Below are 19,866 nucleotides of genomic sequence, written 5' to 3'. Positions count from 1 at the left end.
TCTTATCTTCATCCTATGCTCTCTCATTCCAGAGTTTTCTTTCATTTGAAAATGGCTCACCTCCTGTACATTAACTCCACTGACGTATTTAAACGTCTCTGTCATATATAAGGAAAGGCTAAAAGGGTTGGTGACCCCTGCCAGCCAAACCAGGGGCCCGGAGGAAATTTGCGGGGGCCCATGCCCCTGTGGCCCCCTGTAGCTATGCCCCTGATGAGAACAGTGCTGGATTTATACACTTTTAAAGGCGGTAAGGGCTCACATGCTAATCAGTTAGCGTGTGGCAATGTAACCACTACTGATTTGCACTGTCACTCCCACTCTCTGTCCCCAGACACTCCAGCAAAAAAAAAAAAAAAAAATTTAAAATACTTAAATGCACAGTTTGTGTTCACACATTGCTAATTTTACCATGTGATGCTTCAGTGTAAGCCATTTTAACCTGCAGTAAGTGCTCACTGCAGCTTAGTAAAAGAACCCTTGAGAGTGTTTTTTAAATTCCCATTGAGCTGTGAGGAATGTGATAGGCTAATTGAACATAGGTATGTAAGGGTTGAGCATCTTATTTTACTGCTTAAATAGTTTGGAATTAAAAAAAATAAAAAACAAAACAGCGAAGATGACTTAAAGTAAATGGGAGATGCTCCAGATAAAAATCCAATATTTATTGATCGGTGAACAAGACCCGACACAGCTGTGTTTCGGCCTACAAGGCCTGCATCAGGAGTCTTGCGCTCAGAGAAATCAATTCTTGTACCTTTTGAAGGCTTTCTAATCTTGAGTGTAGACCCGGATCGAAAACTGTAATTCCCTGGAGCGTCTTCCATTTACTTACAGTCATCTTCGCTGTTTTGTTTTTTATTTCTATTTCTGCAAAGACTTGTTTCTTCTGTTTTTGCATCGTAAATAGTTTGGAATACATGCTCAGTAATTTCTATTGGTTAATTTGATTTACGGCGTGTAGCGTAAAGCCTGGACGCCATGTTTGTGCAGCATGATAGCTTTTGAACTAAAGCGAGTGCTGTAAGCAAAATGTTTTTTGTAATATTATAAAGATAAGAAAGGTATACTGTTTTTGTGATTTTTTTTTTTTACAGTCTGAGCAAATTTATTATGCTGTGTTTGCTTTTTGGTCCCTGAAGTCGAATTGCAAAACACATTGGACCAATTTGGGAAGCACTTCAAAGTCAAAAACTGAATCAATATTTTTATGTTTCAACAATTTTTATTGAACGAACATAGCAACGTACATCTTGAGTGCGAAACAATGAGTCATTCAGCATTATAGACTTATAATCCAACCTCCTTCTCCCCTCCCCCTCTACTAATAGTAGGGTACATTGATGAAAGTCATCACTGACAATAACAGAGTAATGATATCTGGGTTAACAAAGACACTGTAAGACCATCAGCTTTCCCCTACTTTCTTTCCCACCCTCCCTCCCTGAATAGCAGAGTCCCCAAATACCCCCCCCCCCCCCCCCCTCAACTTTTGAAACCCTCAGAAGGGTCCCAGGAATAGCCAAGGGTCTGGTCTGGTCTCTTATGACCCCCCCCCCCCCAGGCCTTCACATAGGACTACAGCATCAGTATCAAACCCTCCCCCCCTTCTACCCATGCTGCATTAAGAATGGGGCTGCTTAATAGGTGAGATTAGAAAGGAGCATTAGAAGGGAGCAAACTCCATGAATCAATATGTTTAAAGATAAAGTTTAAATCTTTTGTCACTTTTTCACTACTTTGTTTACATAAAATATGAAGACATTAAGGAGGTTTTTATGCCTTAAATGCTTTTGCACTGTTATAGTCTGAGGATTTTCCTTCAGTTCGTTATTACGGTAGTGGTATTAGCAACAGTAAAATTGTGATTACTGTATTATTGACATAGAGGGGCATAATCGAACGCGAACGCCCATCTCCATGGGCGTCTATTTCCGAGGACGGATACGTGAAGGGGCGGGACAGACCGTATTTTCGAAAAAGATGAGCATCCATCTTTTGTTTCGATAATACGGTTGGTGCCGGGCAAATTCATCGGATTTGGGCGGATTTGAGCTGGGTGGAATCGTTTTTCAGCGATAATGGAAACCGAAAGCGCCCAGCTCAAAAACGAATAACTCCAAGGCATTTGGTCATGGGAGAGGCCAGGATTCGTAGTACAGTGGTCCCACTAACTGAATGGAAAAAGCCCTTCCCTTACTAATCTGGAAAGGAACGGGCATGCATGAAGGAAATTGAATGCAAATGAGCTGCTCGCTGTTAGCTCATTTGCACACGATTTCCTTCCTAAGGAGGGTGCCCGAACTGCCCAGATGACCACCGGAGAGAATCGGGGATGACCACCCCTGACTTCCCCAGTGGTGATTAACCACCTCCCACACCGAATTTTAGAGTATGTCCTTTGCTATGCCTCCATCCCTGTGACAGCAGTTGAAGACGTCCTTCCCTGCAACGGCAGTTGAGAATGTCCAAAATGCTTCCAACCCCCTCTTTATTTATTTGGATTGTGGATCACAAGTGGCAGCAGTGGGATTTGAACTAGCCACCTCTGGATTGCCAGACCAGTGCTCTAACCACTCCTCCACTCCACTTTCTTGAGCTTTGTCTGTCCCTGTAGGGGGGCAGTTCAGGATGTCCAAAATGTTTGAAAGAAGGACGTCCATGCCTTCGTTATGCCTCTGCTGACACACATATACCTCCCACACCCAGGGACCTACATACTGCCCCCCCCCCCCCCCCCCCCCCCCGCAGTGATGGCCAAATTTCAAGGAAGTGAAATGGAGCAGAGGAGTGACAGATTGGCCTAGTGGTTAGATCACTGGTCTGGCAATCCAGAGGTGGCTGGTTCAAATCCCACTGCTGCTACTTGTGATCCACAATCCAAATAAATTAAGAGGGCATTAGAAGCATTTTGGACGTTCTCAACTGCCATTGTAGGGAAGGATGTCTTCAACTGCTGTCGCAGGGACAGAGGCATAGTGAAGGATATACTCTTAAAAAAAAAAAAGTTTGTAAAGTTGTTTTTTTCCGGGTGGGAGGTGGTTAATCACCACTGGGGAAGTCAGGGGAGGTCATCCCCGATTCCCTCCGGTGGGCAGTTTGGGCACTTTTTGGGGACTTGTTCGTGAGAAAAAAGGGCCCACAAAAAGCGGCCCAAATTCTTGCTTCTGGTGCCCTTCTTTTTTCGATTATTGGCCCAGGGTGCCCATCTCTCCTCAGCCGATAAACACGCCCCAGTCCCGACTTCACCACGCCTCCGACATGCCCCCGTCAACTTTGTCCATTCCCGCAACAGGTTGCAGTTGGAGACGCCCAAAATCGGCTTTCGATTATACCGATTTGGGCGCCCACGGGAGAAAGGCACCCATCTCCCGATTTGGGTCGAAATATGGGCGTCTTTCTCTTTCAAAAATAAGGCTGATAATGAACTAGTGTCCCCATTCTTTTTGAACAGATTACAGCCTGATAACAGTAACACTCGCATGCACTCGCTCTCTCTCTCTCTCTGCCAACATGAGAGATTTCCAGTCTCTAAGGACCATGAAGACTGTACAAAATATTGGCGATTTAAGTGGACAGAACTCATACTATATACTTCATACTATAATGTACTGGAGCTCTGATCTTACTGACTGAGGTCATATAACGAAGTCTGATACACAAACATGATAATGAAACTGTGACTGACGGTGTCCTGTCTGCTGTTCCAGGCATTGGTCACATTCAAGGATGTTTCTGCATATTTCTTGGAGGTGGACTGGGACATTCTGGGAGAATGGCAGAAAGAGCTTTACAAGAAGGTTATGAAGGAGATCTATGACATCCTCATCTCACGAGGTAAATTTGTCTTCTTTATCAACAACCACATAGGCACGTAAATGGAATGGGTGCTGTTATTTTACCAGAACTGGAAAAATCCCAGGTCCCAGGGGTACGTGAAATTGAGGCCTGACTTCTGTTGCAAAAGATAAAATGTTTACCTTAAACTGGAGGCTTCATACAAGACCAACTGCAGTCTGTCTCCCTTTTCCATACAACAAAAGTTTGATCCTTCTTGCTGAGAGCTACAACTTCTGTGTAAAAGGCCTGACCAGGTTTCACATCCAACAATGGGCACGGATCCCGGTACTAAACTCTGAGCGCCATTCATAGAATAGCAGTTAGCACTTTTATCAGCACCTAGCTTTGGCACTCATATATAGAGCCTGATACTCAAAAGTCGCAGTAAAATACAGCAGCCACAGTTGACCGTACAGGTGCCTAAAAAGTGACCGATGCTCAAAGGGGATCACATGCAAATGAGATGCATGAAAATTCAGCGAGCAACTCAGTCAGGAAAGTCCGTAGAACATGCACAGAACAAGTCTCTCAAGAAATGTCCTCGTGCACATGCCCAGGAATCATTTTGTCCCGCTGCTGCATGCTCTGCCAATCCCTGGGCTCAGATCCTGCCTATGCCTGCGAAATCTGGGGTTCACTCTCTTAACCTAAACATAGGACAGACTCAGCAGCCTTATATAGAAATATATCTCAGTAAACTTAGCGCTTAGAACAACATGGATGCATTTTATCTCTGTTTTGTCATCTACCACCTAACAATTTATAAGTAACTATTAATATTTATTTATTTTTATTTGTTACATTTGTATCCCACATTTTCCCACCTATTTGCAGGCTCAATGTGGCTTACATAGTACTGTAAAGGCGTTCACCAACTCCGGTACAGAACAAATACATAGTGATGTTGTAGTCTAATGAGGTTCATAGTTACAGAGACATAGGAATAGTAGAGAAGAAGAGATATGTAGTGTTCATTACGAGCTTAGATTAAGTTGTGTCGCAGGGTTTAGGTACTTAGGTTGGGTCGGTAGGGTATGCCTTTTCGAACAGGTGGGTCTTTAGGATTTCCGGAAGTTGAGATGGTCGTACGTTGTTTTCACAACTTTTGGTAATGCATTCCACAATTGTGTACTTATGTAGGAGAAGCTGGATGCATAAGTTGATTTATATTTGAGTCGTTTACAGCTTGGGCAGTGGAGATTTAAGTATGTTCGTGTTGATCTGGTTGCGTTTCTGGTTGGGAGGTCTATGAGGTTGTCCATGTATCCCGGGGCTTCACCATATAAAATTTTATGGACCAGGGTGCAGATTTTAAAAGCAATGCGTTCTTTGATTGGAAGCCAGTGTAGTTTTTCTCGGAGGGGTTTGGCGCTTTCGAATCACGTTTTTCCAAATATAAGTCTGGCTGCTGTGTTTTGAGCGGTCTGAAGTTTCTTTAAGAGTTGCTCTTTGCATCCCACATAGATTCCGTTGCAGTAGTCAACGTGGCTTAGTACCATTGATTGTATCAGGTTGCAAAAAGTTTCCCTCGGGAAGAATTGTTTCACGCGTTTAAGTTTCCACATAGAGTGGAACATTTTCTTGGTTGTAGAGTTCACTTGGCTCTCGAGTGTAAGGTTATGATCGATTGTGACCCCGAGAATTTTCAGGCTGCCTGAGATAGGGAGGGTGTAATCTGGGGTGTTTAAGTTTGTGGGTTTATTCGTGTTGTGTTGTGTTGGGATGAGAGGATGAGGCAATGCGTTTTTTTCTGTATTGAGTTTTAATTGGAATGCATTTGCCCATGAGTTCATAGTATTCAAGCTGAGCGTGATTTCGTTGGTGATTTCTGACAAGTCGTATTTGAAAAGAATGTATATTGTAATGTCGTCTGCATAGATGAATGGGTTGAGGCCTTGGATGGCTAAGGATTTTGCTACTGGGGTCATCATTAGGTTGAAGAGGATCGGTGATAGTGGTGATCCTTGTGGTACTCCGCAGTCTGCTTTCCACAGAGATGATATGTTTGAGTTAGATTTCACTTGGTATGTTCTGGTAGTTAGGAAGCCTTTGATCCATCTTTGTATATTTCCTTCAATCCCGTGGTAGTCTAGGAGTCTTAATAGTATGTTGTGGTTTACCATGTCGAATGCACTAGACATGTCGAATTGGAGGAGAAGTATGCTTTTGCCTGTTGCTATTTCCTGCTTGAATTTGGCTAGGAGAGTAGTAAATACTGTTTCGGTGCTATGGAGGGGCCGAAATCCAGATTGTGATTCATGTAACATTGAGAATTTATTTATGTAATTTGTAAATTGTTTGGTTACCATACTTTCCATCAGTTTGACTGCTAGTGGGATGGATGCTATTGGGCGGTAGTTGGTGAGTTCATTTATATTTTTCTTGGTCTCTTTTGGGGAAGAGACCTTGCTGAAGCATAAAGTTTAGGTGAGATGTGAGGTCTGTTATGAAGCGGTTGGGGGTGGATTTTATTAGGCTAACTATGCATTAATTTGGTCGTATACTTTTCAACCCCAAACTTTATTACCACACATTCATGATCTATAATCTTCAATGCAATAATACAAAGAGATTCAGGATAAAGCCATCCTCACACTACGACAACTCCAGACCTGCCAGAAAATTTTAGGCGTTAAAGGTAAGCACGCCTTTCTGTGCATCGCACGGGATCCTCATTTTAATACTGATGTGTTCGTTGTAATACATTTGCATTGGATTATCGGTAGGTGCTATGGTGAACGATTAAAGCCACACAGAACCCCAGGGGTTCTACATATAAATTTAAATGCTATTTTCCTACTTATTTACAGGATATTCAATTGTTAATCCTGATGTTATATTCAAGATTAACAAAGAAGATGAGAAATATTTCACTCCACATTTTGAATGGGAGAGAAAAGAAAACCCAGATGATCCCATGAAGAGTAAGTAAATGTTTTGGATTTGAAGGGTTCTGAATTTTCAGATCAAAATCTCCAGACATTTGGAGACTTAAAATCCATTTCCTAGTTTAGTATTATCATATCCTTGGTGAATCCTTCTAATGTGTTTTCTCTTAACAGGCCTTCCGATTGTAACGTCTGTGTTCTCCCTGAGTGTTAAACAAGAGGACGATCTCCCCTTGATGGATCCTCCTAAAGCAGAGACGTCTGAACAGACTCACCCTCCTGTAACGAGTAAGTATAATATTCCTCCTGCACCTCTTACTAAAGTCAGCCGGGATTATTTAGGAATTGAGATCTGGTGGGATAAGAAGCCATTATCCTCTCTGTAAAGCAGATACTGCCAGGGTGTGTGATTGAGCAGCATTATTACTACTAGGTATCATTTCTATAGGGTTACTAGACGTACACAGCACTGTACACAGGCACTTAAGAAGCTTTCCAGGTGCCCTTGGCCTGGATTGGCCGCTGTCGTGGACAGGATGCTGGGCTCGATGGACCCTTGGTCTTTTCCCAGTGTGGCATTACTTATGTACTTATGTACTTATGTCCTTGCCCTACTGCTACTGGTACTACTACAATCATATCTGGTCTGTTTAGGCTGTGCCTAGGGCCCCTTTGTGCAGGTTATCCCAGCTTTCTGGGAATCCAGCTTCAGCTGTTGTGCCACTCTCTGCCCACTGGCTTCTGTTTCCCCCTCCCTTTGAAACTGTAAAGTTCCCTGTGACCCAACAAACACTCCAGTCTACTACTACTACTACTACTCATCATTTCTATAGCGCTACTAGACGTACGCAGCGCTGTACACCTGAACATGAAGAAACAGTCCCTGCTCGACAGTCCCCTCTCTTATCTTGTACCTGATGTTCCCTCCTATCCTAGGGCTGTGGTTGTAATAAACATAAGCATAAATCTATATTCTTATATTTATTTAGTTGGATTTTGCTCACACCTTTTCCAGTAGTAGTTGAAGGTGAGTTAATTCACGTACACTGGATATTTCTCTGTCCGAGGAGCGCTCACAATCTAAGTTTGTACCTGAGGCAATGGAGGGTTAAGTGACTTGCCCAAGATCACAAGGAGCAGCAGTGGGATTTGAACCAGCCATCTCTGGATTGCAAAACCGGTGTTTTATCACTTAATTGTGCTATTTTACCACTGGGTCCCATTTTATGCATTAAGACCTATTTACTAATAACTGGGGTTAACAGTAAAATAATACATCTTAACAGTAGCTCACATGGATAAGTTCCCCCCCCCCCCCTCCTAAATTTACAATAATGGGTCCCTTTCAAGATGAAAACATTGTACAAAGTTTGAACATGTATTTCAAATTCAGACAACCTTTAGAAACTGCTTCTATCACCTACAGAAACTATAAAATCTCGCTTCTTATATCGACAAGTCTGATCACAGTGGTCCATACCATAACAATGTCATAACTAGACTACTGTAATGCCTATAATAATTTTGACCAGTATCAACTTCAGTTTTAGCTAGAGGCAGTACAAGGCACTATGAGAAGAGGAACCACCGTAGGGGTCTCTGGCAGCCACCGCTGATTCTTGAGCAGTGACGTAAAAGTGACTGATCTATGCTTGTTTGTTTTTGTTACATTTGTACGCTGCACTTTCCCACTCATGGCAGGCTCAATGCAGCTTACATGGGGCAATGGAGGGTTAAGTGGCTTGCCCAGAGTCACAAGGAGCTGCCTGTGCCTAAAGTGGGAATTGAACTCAGTTCCTCAGGACCAAAGTCCACCACCCTAACCACTAGGCCACTCCTCCAACCTCTATTTATGTACTGTTGTTATACTGCTTTTGCTGACGGGCAGATCAAAGCGGTTTACAAATAGAATAATTAATGTTGAAAAGAACGCCAACATTTTAACAGGAAAGAACCATTCATGCCAAGCAACAATCGGACTGCACACTGGATAACATCAGGCACCAGAACAAGCCACCCAACTCAAATCAGTTTAAAAAAAACGAGCCTTGATGGGATGATTTGGAGCAGATATATTCTGAGAGATTATTCCATAATTTAGGGGCAGCAAAACTAGAAAGCTGAATGATGTGTTATCTCATAATAGGCCTGCTTGGGTCCAGATAAAATGAATCTTAGCATCCAAAGATCGAAGAAACTATGAAGGGGTATAGTGGATAACCAAGAAGGACATGTTGGCTTCCCAAATTAAATGCCTTATGTGCTAGACATAGTATTTTAAACGGAATGCAAGAATGCACAGGAAGCCAGTGTAAATGAAAACACCCACAGACCCAAAACACAAACCCACACCACCCCATAATGATTTAGCAGTTTTCCAGTTGGTGGTGACCAGCAGAATCTGATTTCTGATCTACAGAAGCTAGATGGAAAACAGTCTATGCCAAAAAAACAAACAAACAAAAAATTACCTCCTGATTACCGATATCTACAGCAGAACTGTTTGTAGCTGTTGAGAAAGGAGTTGCTCACCACAGTATTAAAATAGGCTATTTCTAGAATAAATTTCTGATGATCAGTACAGCAGTACCCCTCTTTTTTTGGTTCTGTACCAGTGGAGGTGCCTATGAAAACAGCATAATTTTAGGCACTTACAGACTCTGTGATCACTTTTTTTTAACTAATTGTACTATATTTTTCCTATAATAGACTCTCACAATGTCAAGGCTGACATTTTAATCCAGTTTGAGCGAGAAGGATTCAGGACTGAGCCTCAGGGATCTAAGGAAAGAGGAAATCTGACCACCAGAGGCACATGCGAGGAACTGCTTGAAGCTTGGAGTAAAACTAGTAATGAGGTGATCCAAATTTTTCCTATAAAAAAGATGCTTCCTCTGGACCAGGGATAGTGAGAATGAGGTGTTATAATCACAGCCTCTGACTTCTAACTCTTGTTGTGTAGATAATGTGTTTATTCTATTTTCTTATTTTTACTTTTCTTCTTTCATTTGTGTTCTCTTTCTTTTTTTTTCATTTCTTCTTTTTCTCTTATTCTTCCTCACCATTAACCCATGTCGCTCTCTCTTCCCATAACCTTCTTCAGCATCTACTGTCTCTCATCTTTTATCAATTTTTATAATCTTCCCTGTATCTCTCACTATTTCTGACCTTTTCGCAATCTGTTTCCTGCTGAATTTTTATTCTGTTTTATTCAATTTCCTCGTTCAGTTTAATCCATGATACAATTTGTACCCTGATATGCCTATTATATGAGACCTTTTCATTTTGTGCAGTATACTCTTACTCTCCCAACTTATTTCTCAAGTTTCTAGCATTTGTATACAAACATGTCAAAGTGTGTGTTTTTTTGTTTGAATTTACAGTTTGCTTAGTAGTTGACAGGGATAGTTAGCAGTCTTCACTCTTCATCTGCTCTTCTCTTAAAGGCATCCGGTCTGCTTCTGCCTTTGTTGGATCTCGGGATGTCCTTACTTCCCTGTTTTAATAGTATCTTTTACAGATATCTAACTCCAGTCCATCAGTTCCTGAGCAACTGTCAACTTTGCCCCGAGTTCTAATTTAAAAGTTGTTGTATCATCTTTTAAACATTAGTACCATCAGATGGAGCATATATTTTTGGAACATGCTTCCCCTTCCCCGAAACGTTGTCCAGTTTCTACGAAATTTAAATCCTTTTTCCCTGTACCATTGCTTCACCCACACATTGTGGAGCTCTGGCTAACTCTGGGGTCCTGCATGTGGAACAGGGAGTATTTCTGAGAATGTTACTCTGGTTTTTTTGAATTTCAGCTTTCTATCCATGTAGGTGCCCCAATGACGTGCAGTAGGATCTTTTTCCATAACAGATTCTACGTAAGTGACTGGGATCCATTATAGAATACAGGCTTAACCTGAGATCGGCAGGACTCACATTTAGATGCTCAGTGTTACCAACCATAGAGCTGGCATAAGTGCAGACACTTAAATGAGGTTTTCTGTAAGTCACGTGCTTAGTCCTGCCCATGCTCTGGTGCTGTGTATGCTCCCTTGCAAATATACACTATGTAATTTGGTATTTTCTGAATAGCGCTTAGGCTTCCTGCTAGCAGTAATGCAGGTACACGCACACAAACACGTCGAAATACTAGTATTCTAGACATTTACATATGCAGCACCTACATTAATAGCATTTCTCATTTAATGCCTAGTTCTTCAATTCTGAGGGAGGTACATTGTGTTTTTTGACCGTTAAGCTTGATCTGGCTGGGATCCCTACTTTTGTCCCAGGTGAACTGTGTTCCTCCTGAGGAAATATGGATCTGTATTGAGGACAGACTTTGAGGATGTTATTGCTGATGAAGCAAAAAACCACGAGGAGTGGAGGTGCAATGATTCCTACGGAAGTAGTCAGGTCAAGGAGAGGAGGGGTAGGACAGGTTGGCTCTATCCTGAATGTTCTTCAATAAATGTTTTTGAAATCGACACGTCTCCCTTATTATTGCTGATAACAGAACATTTGGTGAATCTTTTAATCTGGCCACACAGACATCCCAGGACAGCAGTGGGACACCCTATGAGGAACTACAGTGGAGAACTTCATATTAAACCTCCCAGATACACATCTCACCGTTACCCCCTTATATTGGATTCCGACCCCTCCAAAACCCACCAGAAACCTACTGTCCCTAACACCCACTGTAGTAGGGCCTTATACCTGCAGGTGTTGCCTATATGTTTGTTTGATGAATCGCTATTACAGGGCAAATTAGAGTGATATACAATTTTAGGGGTGGATGGGAGGGGGGTCTGCCTTAATCTCTCCATCAATAAAGAAAGGGGAATAACCTCAAGGGTATATATGCTAATGTCCCTCAATATATAATCTAAAAAAAAATGGGAACCAAAGAAACTGTGGTTTGAGCCGGTGACCCGGCCGCAAGTATAAGTGACTGCGATATTCAATGTCCCCCAGAAGCAGGTCTTTTGACCGAAACGCTGTTTCTAGTGGAGACATCAGCGTCTGGCAACAGAGATTGTTCTGCGCTGGCACTGCGAATGCAGATAAGTAGTTGCCAATTATGTGCCATATTTTTTTTCCACACTAAATTTATTTGGGTTTTTTGGCTCGAAAGTGTGATGACAGTAGTGGTGCAATTCACATTTTGGCATTTTTGCTTTTTTCTATATCATTGTTTGTATTTAGAAATTATTAAAATGACAAGACATTTTCAAGTTTCATATTAATAAAATTTGGAGGTTTTGGTCTGGGTGTGGCAGGGGCGTAGCTACGGGTGGGGCCCATCCAATTTCGGCTCAGGCCCGCCCATCCAAGTGCACACACTGCAGCAGCCTAGCGCACCACGGCAGAGACGGCACCCGCTCAGCTGATCTCCAGGCTCCAGCCGCTCGCTCGTGGCATCAAGTGTCACTGAACCGCTGCTGCCCTATTCCTCGCGTAGGGTGTAAGTGTTCTTTCAGCTGGGAAGAGGTCTTCGGCTAGCGCGGCTTGTGGATCCCCATCAGCTCAGGTATTTCTTTTTGTGTGATGGGGGGGTGGCGGGGGCAACACTGGAGGAGGCCAGGGAGAGCGGGACGAGCACTGAAAGGGGCGGTGAAGGGATGAGTTTTCAGGCCCACCTTCTTTGGGCTCAGGCCCATCCTAAACTTGCTGTCTGGCTACGCTCCTAAGGTGTGGCAAATGATTATTGACATTCAGGAAGCTCAAGGGTTTGTAATAGACCTTATAGCTTGGCTACTGATTAACATCTAATGCCTCCAGTCAGGGCCGGTGTTAGGCAGGGGCGACAGGAGCGGTCGCACAGGGCCTTGCACCTCCAGGGGCCCCGCGGCGCTTCCTGTCGCTCCCTGCCATTGATCCTCAGCTGCTTTCCTTCCAGATGCCCTGCGTTTAAAAGGTTGTAGTGGCAGCAGCAGCAGCGAAAAAGCAGGCTCGCCTCTAACATTTAAGCCTTCCCTTCTCAGCATGCACTGTGCCACCTTTCTATAATGCAATTTCCGGTTTCCACGAAGGCAGCACAGTGCACGCTGAGAGAGAAGGGAAGGCTTAAAGGCTAGAGGCGAGCCTGCTTTTTCACTGCCACCGCTCCAACCTTTTAAACGCAGGGCGGCTAGAAGGAAAGCAGCTGAGGAAAACTGAGGGCACAGATGGAGCTGGGGCGTATAATGGGGGTAAGTTAAGTTGGGGGCTGAGGCGGGTGAGTCACTGGACATGGAGGGGAGGGCAGAGGAGAATCGCTGGACATGGATGGGATGGGAGGGCAGGGGACAGAGGAGAATCACTGGATGTGGATGGGATGGGAGGACAGGGGGCAAAGGAGAATCGCTGGGCATGGATGGGTGGGGATGGCAGGGGAGAGAGGAGAGTTGCATGCCCTGCCGACAAACTGTATACCAAAACGTTTAAATAATGAGTTTTGAAAATCCTGATATGAACATTTTGGCAAGAAAAACCTCCAAATGCTGCTTTATGACACTTTTTGAATGTTTTTCTGTTTTGAAAATGAGCCCCAGTGTGTGTTTTCAGTATGACGTACACAACTGGAACAGTTAACCCTTGAAGTTGTGGTACGTGCAACATTATTTGATTTTTTTTTTTTTGAAGAAAGATAAAGGCTTGACTGTTTTCTTCTACTTACCCATTTTACTTTGAATGATTTTTTTTGTTTCTATTATTGTTTCTTTGTATGTGAACTATTACATATGTTTCTTGTAAACCATCTAGAAGTATGTTGATAGGTGTATATTTAATAAAATGAAATGAAACAAATAATGACACTTTGATGTAGGGTGTCCTGTTTGCTGTTCTAGGCGTTGGTCACATTCAAGGATGTTGCTGCTTATTTCTTGGAAGCGGACTGGGACCTTCTTGGAGAATGGCAGAAGGAGCTGTACAAGAAGGTCATCGAGGAGATTCATGACATCCTCTTCTCACGAGGTAAATATGTGTTTTCTGTCATCTACCACACAAGCACATAAAAATCACAGGAACTAGATACCATGGGCACCTAAAATTTAGATCCTGGCTTCTGATGCCATCCCATATTCAATAGGAGCCTGTGAAAGACTCCACTGCTACAGGATCTGCAAAAGATGCTGCTCTCTGTTGTAAGATCAGATGTAGACCTTAGAGACTTCACACAACACCAGCTGGAGTCTCTCTCCCATTCCTATACAGAAGACCAGAGGGAGGATTTACCTCTCAGATTTCTTCTGAGACTTCTGCATAAGGTCATGATATATCAGCTGCATATATTGTACAACATGCAGCCCCTCTAAATGGTAACCAGAAGATTGGTACCTGCAATTACCTGCAATGCCTCCACCTAATAGAGATATGAAGAGAAATATTTGTATCATAAAACCTCTATGATATAATCTTAATCACGTAGCAGGCCTTCTGCTCTCCAAGCTTTGTCAGACAAATACATACAACCCGAGATATCTGTACGTACACAAATACACAGACCTCCATGCACACATCACGCACTGTTCCATCAAAACATGAAGCAGAGGGAACCTCCGAGGGATTCTACAAATACAATTTAAATGTAATTTTCCTACTTCTTATTGACAGGTTATTCAATTGTTAATCCTGATGTTATATTCAAGATTAAAAAGGAAGATGAGAAATATTTCATTCAACAATTTGAGTGGGAGGCAAAAGAAAATCCAAATGACTCCACCAACAGTAAGTAAATGTTTTGGATTTAAAGGGCTTTGCATTTTTAGCTCACAGGAGATGAGTCATTATCAGATAATGTGTTGAATCTTTGTAAATGTGTTTTCTCATCACAGGCCTTCCAATTGTAACGTCTGTGTTCTCACTGAGTGTTAAGCAAGAGGAAGATCTCCCCTTCATGGATCATCCTGAATCAGAGATGTCTGAACAGACTCATCCTTCTGTAACAAGTAAGTATAAAACTCTTTAAGCACATCTTTACTAAAGGAATTCAGCTTTGGTGAGATGAGGCCATCTTCCTCTCTGCTCCTCCCACGGACAGAGTAGGCTGCGAGGCAGCTGCTGGAGGTGGGTGTCCTGGGGACTAGAATTAGGCTTGTGAAACCTTTCATCCTAAAGGTGTAAGGATGTTGAGAAATCTGTGTTGTTGAAGGGGCTAGCGAGGGTGGAGAGGCTTCTCCGTTGTTATGAGGGGGTGCATGACTGATGAATGTGGTACTCTTTGACTTCGCCATGGTGTTAGTGCAAATCACTTTACATAATGTAAGTAATGCATCATTTTTTATGCAGTTCAGCTCATTAAAGTTTTGTTGATTGGTGTTATAGAATCATAACCCGGTATCAGAGCACCTTACATTACACACCTGCAGTTTTGCCAGCCATAAACTTGGTGTAACTGGTTGCATAAATGCAGCAGGGATGCTTGTAACTTACAGTATTCTGTAAGCTTTGCGTGTAAGAGAAAACTGCACCCATGTCCCACCCATGTATATATCCCTATCCCCTTAAAACTATACGCTATGGCACATCTCAGAATAGTTCTTAGGCCCCTGCTGGCACTTTTCGCGGGTATTCTGTACATTAATACATAAATTCAGGTGCTCAATTTCAAAATGGTGGCCACGAGGCTGCTTTGGGAAGTCGTGGCATCATTTTGGCAGTGCATCCAGTGGGGGCAGGAGCAACTCAGGATACTTGTGTCCTGAAGAGGCCGCTAACAGGCTTATTTTTGAAAGAGAATGATGCCCATCTTTCGACACAAATCGGAAGATGGGCATCCTTCTCACAGGGTCGCCCAAATTGGCATAATCGAAAGCTGATTTTGGGCGTCCCCAACTGCTTTCTGTCACTGGGATGACCAAAGTTTACGGGGCATGTCAGAGGCGTAGCGAAGGCGGAACTTGGGCGTGCCTAACACATGGACGTCCTCGAACCATAATGGAAAAAAAAAGGGCGTCCCTGATGAGCACTTGGATGACTTTACCTGGTCCTGTTTTTCTTACGACCAAGGCTCAAAATGGTGCCTGAACTGACCAGATGACCACTGGAGAGAATCGGGGATGACCTCCCCTTACTCCCCCAGTGGTCACTAACAGCTTCCCACCCTCAAAAAAAATCTTTCAAAATATTTTGTGCCAGCCTGTATGCCAGCCTCAGATGTCATACTCAGGTCCATCACAGTAGTATGTAGGTCCCTGGAGCAGTTTTAGTGGGTACTGCAGTGCACTTCAGGCCGGTGGACCCAGGCCCATCCCCCCCCACACCTGTTACACTTGTGGTGGTAAATGTGAGCCTTCCAAAGCCCACTAGAAACCCACTGTACCCACATCTAGGTGCCCCCCTTCACCCGTAAGGGCTTTGGTAGTGGTGTACAGTTGTGGGTAGTGGGTTTGGGGGGCTCAGCAGAAAAGGTAAGGGAGCTATGTACCTGGGAGCAATTTCTGAAGTCCACTGCAGTGCCCTCTAGGGTGCCTGGTTGGTGTCCTGGCATGTCAGGGGGACCAGTGCACTTCGAATGCTGGCTCCTCCCACGACCAAAGGGCTTGGATTTGGTAGTTTCTGAGATGGGCGTCCTTGGTTTCCATTATCGCCAAAAATCAGAAACGACCAAGTCTAGGGACGACCATCTCTAAGAACGACCTAAATGTCAAGATTTGGGCGTCCCCGACCATATTATCGAAATGAAAGATGGACGCCTCTTTGCCGGGACATTTTTCGAGAACGTCCTCAGCAAAACTGGGCGTCCCTTTCGATTATGCCCCTCTAAACCACCAGTGCTTTTAGAAGGTAGTCCTAGGGGGGGGGGGAATGGGATTTTGGTTGGGAGGGGGAAGCTGGCTCAGGGGACTGGGTGTGCAGCTGCAACAGCAAGTGGGGCCATGGTGTCGGTTCCATCCACTTCCGGCAAAAACTGAGCGGTGGATATCGACTGTGGATTCTGTTCTTGCTGGAACTAAAACCACCGGATTCTGTCGGTCTGCTTGAATTGACAGTAGATACTCAGGGCTCTTTTTGCAGTATTCAGACCTTAACAAGCCATCCAGTAGACAGATTCCCAGCTTCTCTTCTCCTGGAAACATATCTCTGGCTTTCATCTTCACAATAACCCCCGGAGACTCCAAAATAATAAAAAACTCACTATGACAAAGAAGCCCACCCTAGGGAGTCATAGGACCTGACACTCACTTTGAAAATGATCAGTACATCAGCACCCCTCTACTTTTATCTGTGTTCTGGTGTCAGTGCCTATGAAAACAGCAAGAGGGATTCGGTACTGAGATTCGGGACTGAACCTCAGGAATATGAGGAAAGAGGAAGTCTGACCACCACAAGCACATGTGAGGAAGTGCTTGAAGCACATGGAGGAGTGGCCTAGTGGTTAGGGTGGTGGACTTTGGTCCTGAGGAACTGAGTTCAATTCCCAGCACAGGCAGCTCCTTGTGACTCTGGGCAAGTCACTTAACCCTCCATTGCCTGCTGCATTGAGCCTGCCATGAGTGGGAAAAAGCACAGGGTACAAATGTAACAAAAAAAAAAAAAAAGCATGTGATGTAGCATGAATTAAAGCTAGTAATGAGGTGATGCAAACTTTTCTCACATAAAAAATGACTGATGTGGACCAGGCACAGTGAAAATTAGGTGTTATAGTTGTAGATGCTGCTTCTAACCTTTGCTTTCCAGATAACGTGTTCCATTTCCCTTATTTCTTTTTTTCTCCTTTAATTGTCTGATCTACAGATTTTTTTTGCATTTCATTTCTTCCCTTATTTTCACCCACCAGTTCCTCATGGCTCTCTGTTTCTTCCCTTTTTGTTTTCAGCACCTACTGTTTCTGGTTCTTTATCAGTTTAAATTTATTTTTCCATATCATCATGCTGATCAATCCATAGACTGGTGGGTTGTGTCCATCTGCCAGCAGGTGGAGATAGAGAGCAATCCTTTTGCCTCCCTATATGTGGTCATGTGCTGCCGGAAACTCCTCAGTATGTTCTCTATCTCAGCAGGTGGTGGTCACACACAGCAGCAGCTCTGGCTAGGTCTCCAAGCCTAATTTTTAGGTTTTGTTAAGTACCTGGGGTTGAGGGCTCTTCTTGAGCAAGTGCAAACCTGGTGGCGCCAGGTCCCTCCTTTTCTCCCCCCTCCCGCTGGCTCCGTTAAAAAAAAAAAAAAAAAAAAAATTTTGGACGTCCTTAAAGGCGTTTATTTCGACGTTTATTTAAACGTTTATTGCAGCTACTCACTGGGACACCAGGTCGTTACAGCTCGAAGCGAGAAGCAGGTAATTTTTACCTTTTTATAGCGGACAGGGGGTTCCCCGATCGATCTCCACGTGGCCTATGGCGTCGGAGGGCGAGGGCATGAAGAATCGCTCCCTGGACCGCGTGTGCGCTTCTAGTGGGGATGCGGGGGTCTTAAAGTCTGATTCGCCCTTGTTGGGTGTCAGTTCGGACGCCGGTCAGTGTCCCGGGTCTTCCTCCGGTGCGGCGGTTTTTCCCGCCATAAACGCCCATCCCCCGCTGCTCGCCTCTGCCATCTTGGCCGGCCACGCTGCTCGGACGGCTTCTTCTTGGGCCGCCCTTGAGCTGGGAGACGTTAATGCCATGGCCGCCCTTGATTTGGGCGACGGCAAAAAAGCGGCTAAAGTTAAGCGCCGTTCTTCCCGCGCGGCTCCTTCGCGGAGTGTCGCGCCGGACGCCATCTTGGATGCACAGCATGTTTCTCCCCCGCTCTTGCGAGCGCCGGTTGAGGGTGCGTCTAGGGCTGTGGCCCAGGCTGCTGAAGTGCACAGTCTGGGGGGTTTCTCCCCCGAGTTTATTTTGCTGCTGCATCAGGCCTTCCTTATGCAAAACGCTGCCCCTTCTCCCTTCTCCGATAAAGGGGTTGCGGCCCCCGGAAGTAAACGCCCTCGGGTGGATTCCCAGGCCTTAGAGGACGCTGTTTCCTCTGATGTAGATGAGGGCAGCGTATCTGAGTTCTCCCAACGGTCCTTTGGGGATTCCTTGGAGGAGACGGATTCCCGCTCGGATGGAGCGGATGACCCCTCTGCAGCGCGGATCTTTCGCTCAGAGGATTTGCCCAACCTGTTAGTGCAGGCCATGAGCATTTTGAAGATTTCCTCTCCAGAGGACGTCTCTCCCTCAGCCCCTGTTGGCTCCGCCATTATGCTGGGGACGAAGCGCCCGCCTAGAACCTTCCACGTGCATGATGCCATGCACACCTTAATTTCGGCTCAATGGGATGTCCCGGAAGCGAGCCTCAAAGTGGCTAGGGCTATGTCCCGCCTCTATCCTTTGCCTGAAAGTGAGCGGGAGGCCTTTCTTTGGCCTACGTGGATTCTTTAATCACTGCGGTGACTAAGAAAACGGCGTTGCCGGTGGAAGGTGGCACGGCCCTAAAGGACGCCCAAGACAGAAGATTGGAGGCGGCCTTAAGGTCGTCCTTCGAGGCGGCTGCTTTAAGTTTGCAGGCCTCAGTTTGCGGCTCCTATGTGGCCAGGGCGTGCCTCACGATTGTGCAGCGGGCTTCCCCCTCGGATCCTTCCTTGAGGGCTGATTGGCCGGCCCTGGAATCGGGCTTGGCTTATTTGGCAGACTTACTGTATGATGTCTTGAGAGCCTCGGCTAAAGGTATGGCTCAGACAGTCTCTGCGCGGCGGTGGCTTTGGCTGAAACATTGGTCTGCTGACCACACCTCTAAGTCCCGCCTGGCTAAGTTGCCTTTTAAAGGCAAGCTGCTCTTTGGGGTCGAGCTGGACAAGATTGTGACCGATCTCGGCACGTCTAAGGGCAAGAGGTTACCAGAGGTCAGGGCTCGGGCCAGTGCTCGCCCCGGTATCTCCAGAGGACGGTTTCAGGAAGCCCGTCGGTACCGCCCGGGCAAGCCGGGCTCCTCTGCCCCCTCTTCCTTCAAAAGGAATTTCTCCCCCAAGCAGCATTCCTTTCGCAGAGACCGCCGTCCCGGAGGTGCGCCCTCCGGTCCTCCCCCAGGGTCTCATACCCAATGACGGGGTCCTGGTCCATGGCCCAGTGCAGATTGGAGGACGCCTGTCCTCGTTTCTGGGCGAGTGGACCAGGGTAACTTCAGACGCTTGGGTGCTGGAAGTCATCAGAGACGGCTACAAGCTAGAGTTCTGCCGACCCTTAAGAGACGGGTTTGTAC

At 45.0% G+C, this 19,866-nt stretch overlaps 1 protein-coding gene across 1 annotated transcript in view; it reads left to right on the top strand.

Moving 5' to 3' along the window:
• Positions 1-19,866, top strand: part of LOC115464537 (zinc finger protein 845-like) — a 924,208-nt gene that overhangs the window by 752 nt on the left and 903,590 nt on the right. Inside the window, exons 2-6 of the mRNA XM_030194903.1 lie at positions 3,711-3,837; positions 6,651-6,764; positions 6,903-7,016; positions 14,323-14,436; positions 14,544-14,657. Coding sequence (XP_030050763.1) covers positions 3,711-3,837; positions 6,651-6,764; positions 6,903-7,016; positions 14,323-14,436; positions 14,544-14,657 — 583 coding nt within the window. The remainder of the gene's footprint in view (positions 1-3,710; positions 3,838-6,650; positions 6,765-6,902; positions 7,017-14,322; positions 14,437-14,543; positions 14,658-19,866) is intronic.

Source organism: Microcaecilia unicolor, chromosome 3, assembly GCF_901765095.1.
Source record: "Microcaecilia unicolor chromosome 3, aMicUni1.1, whole genome shotgun sequence".
Lineage (NCBI taxonomy): Eukaryota > Metazoa > Chordata > Amphibia > Gymnophiona > Siphonopidae > Microcaecilia > Microcaecilia unicolor.
The sequence above is the reverse complement of the archived record's forward strand: the minus strand, read 5'-3'. Positions and strand labels throughout refer to the sequence as shown.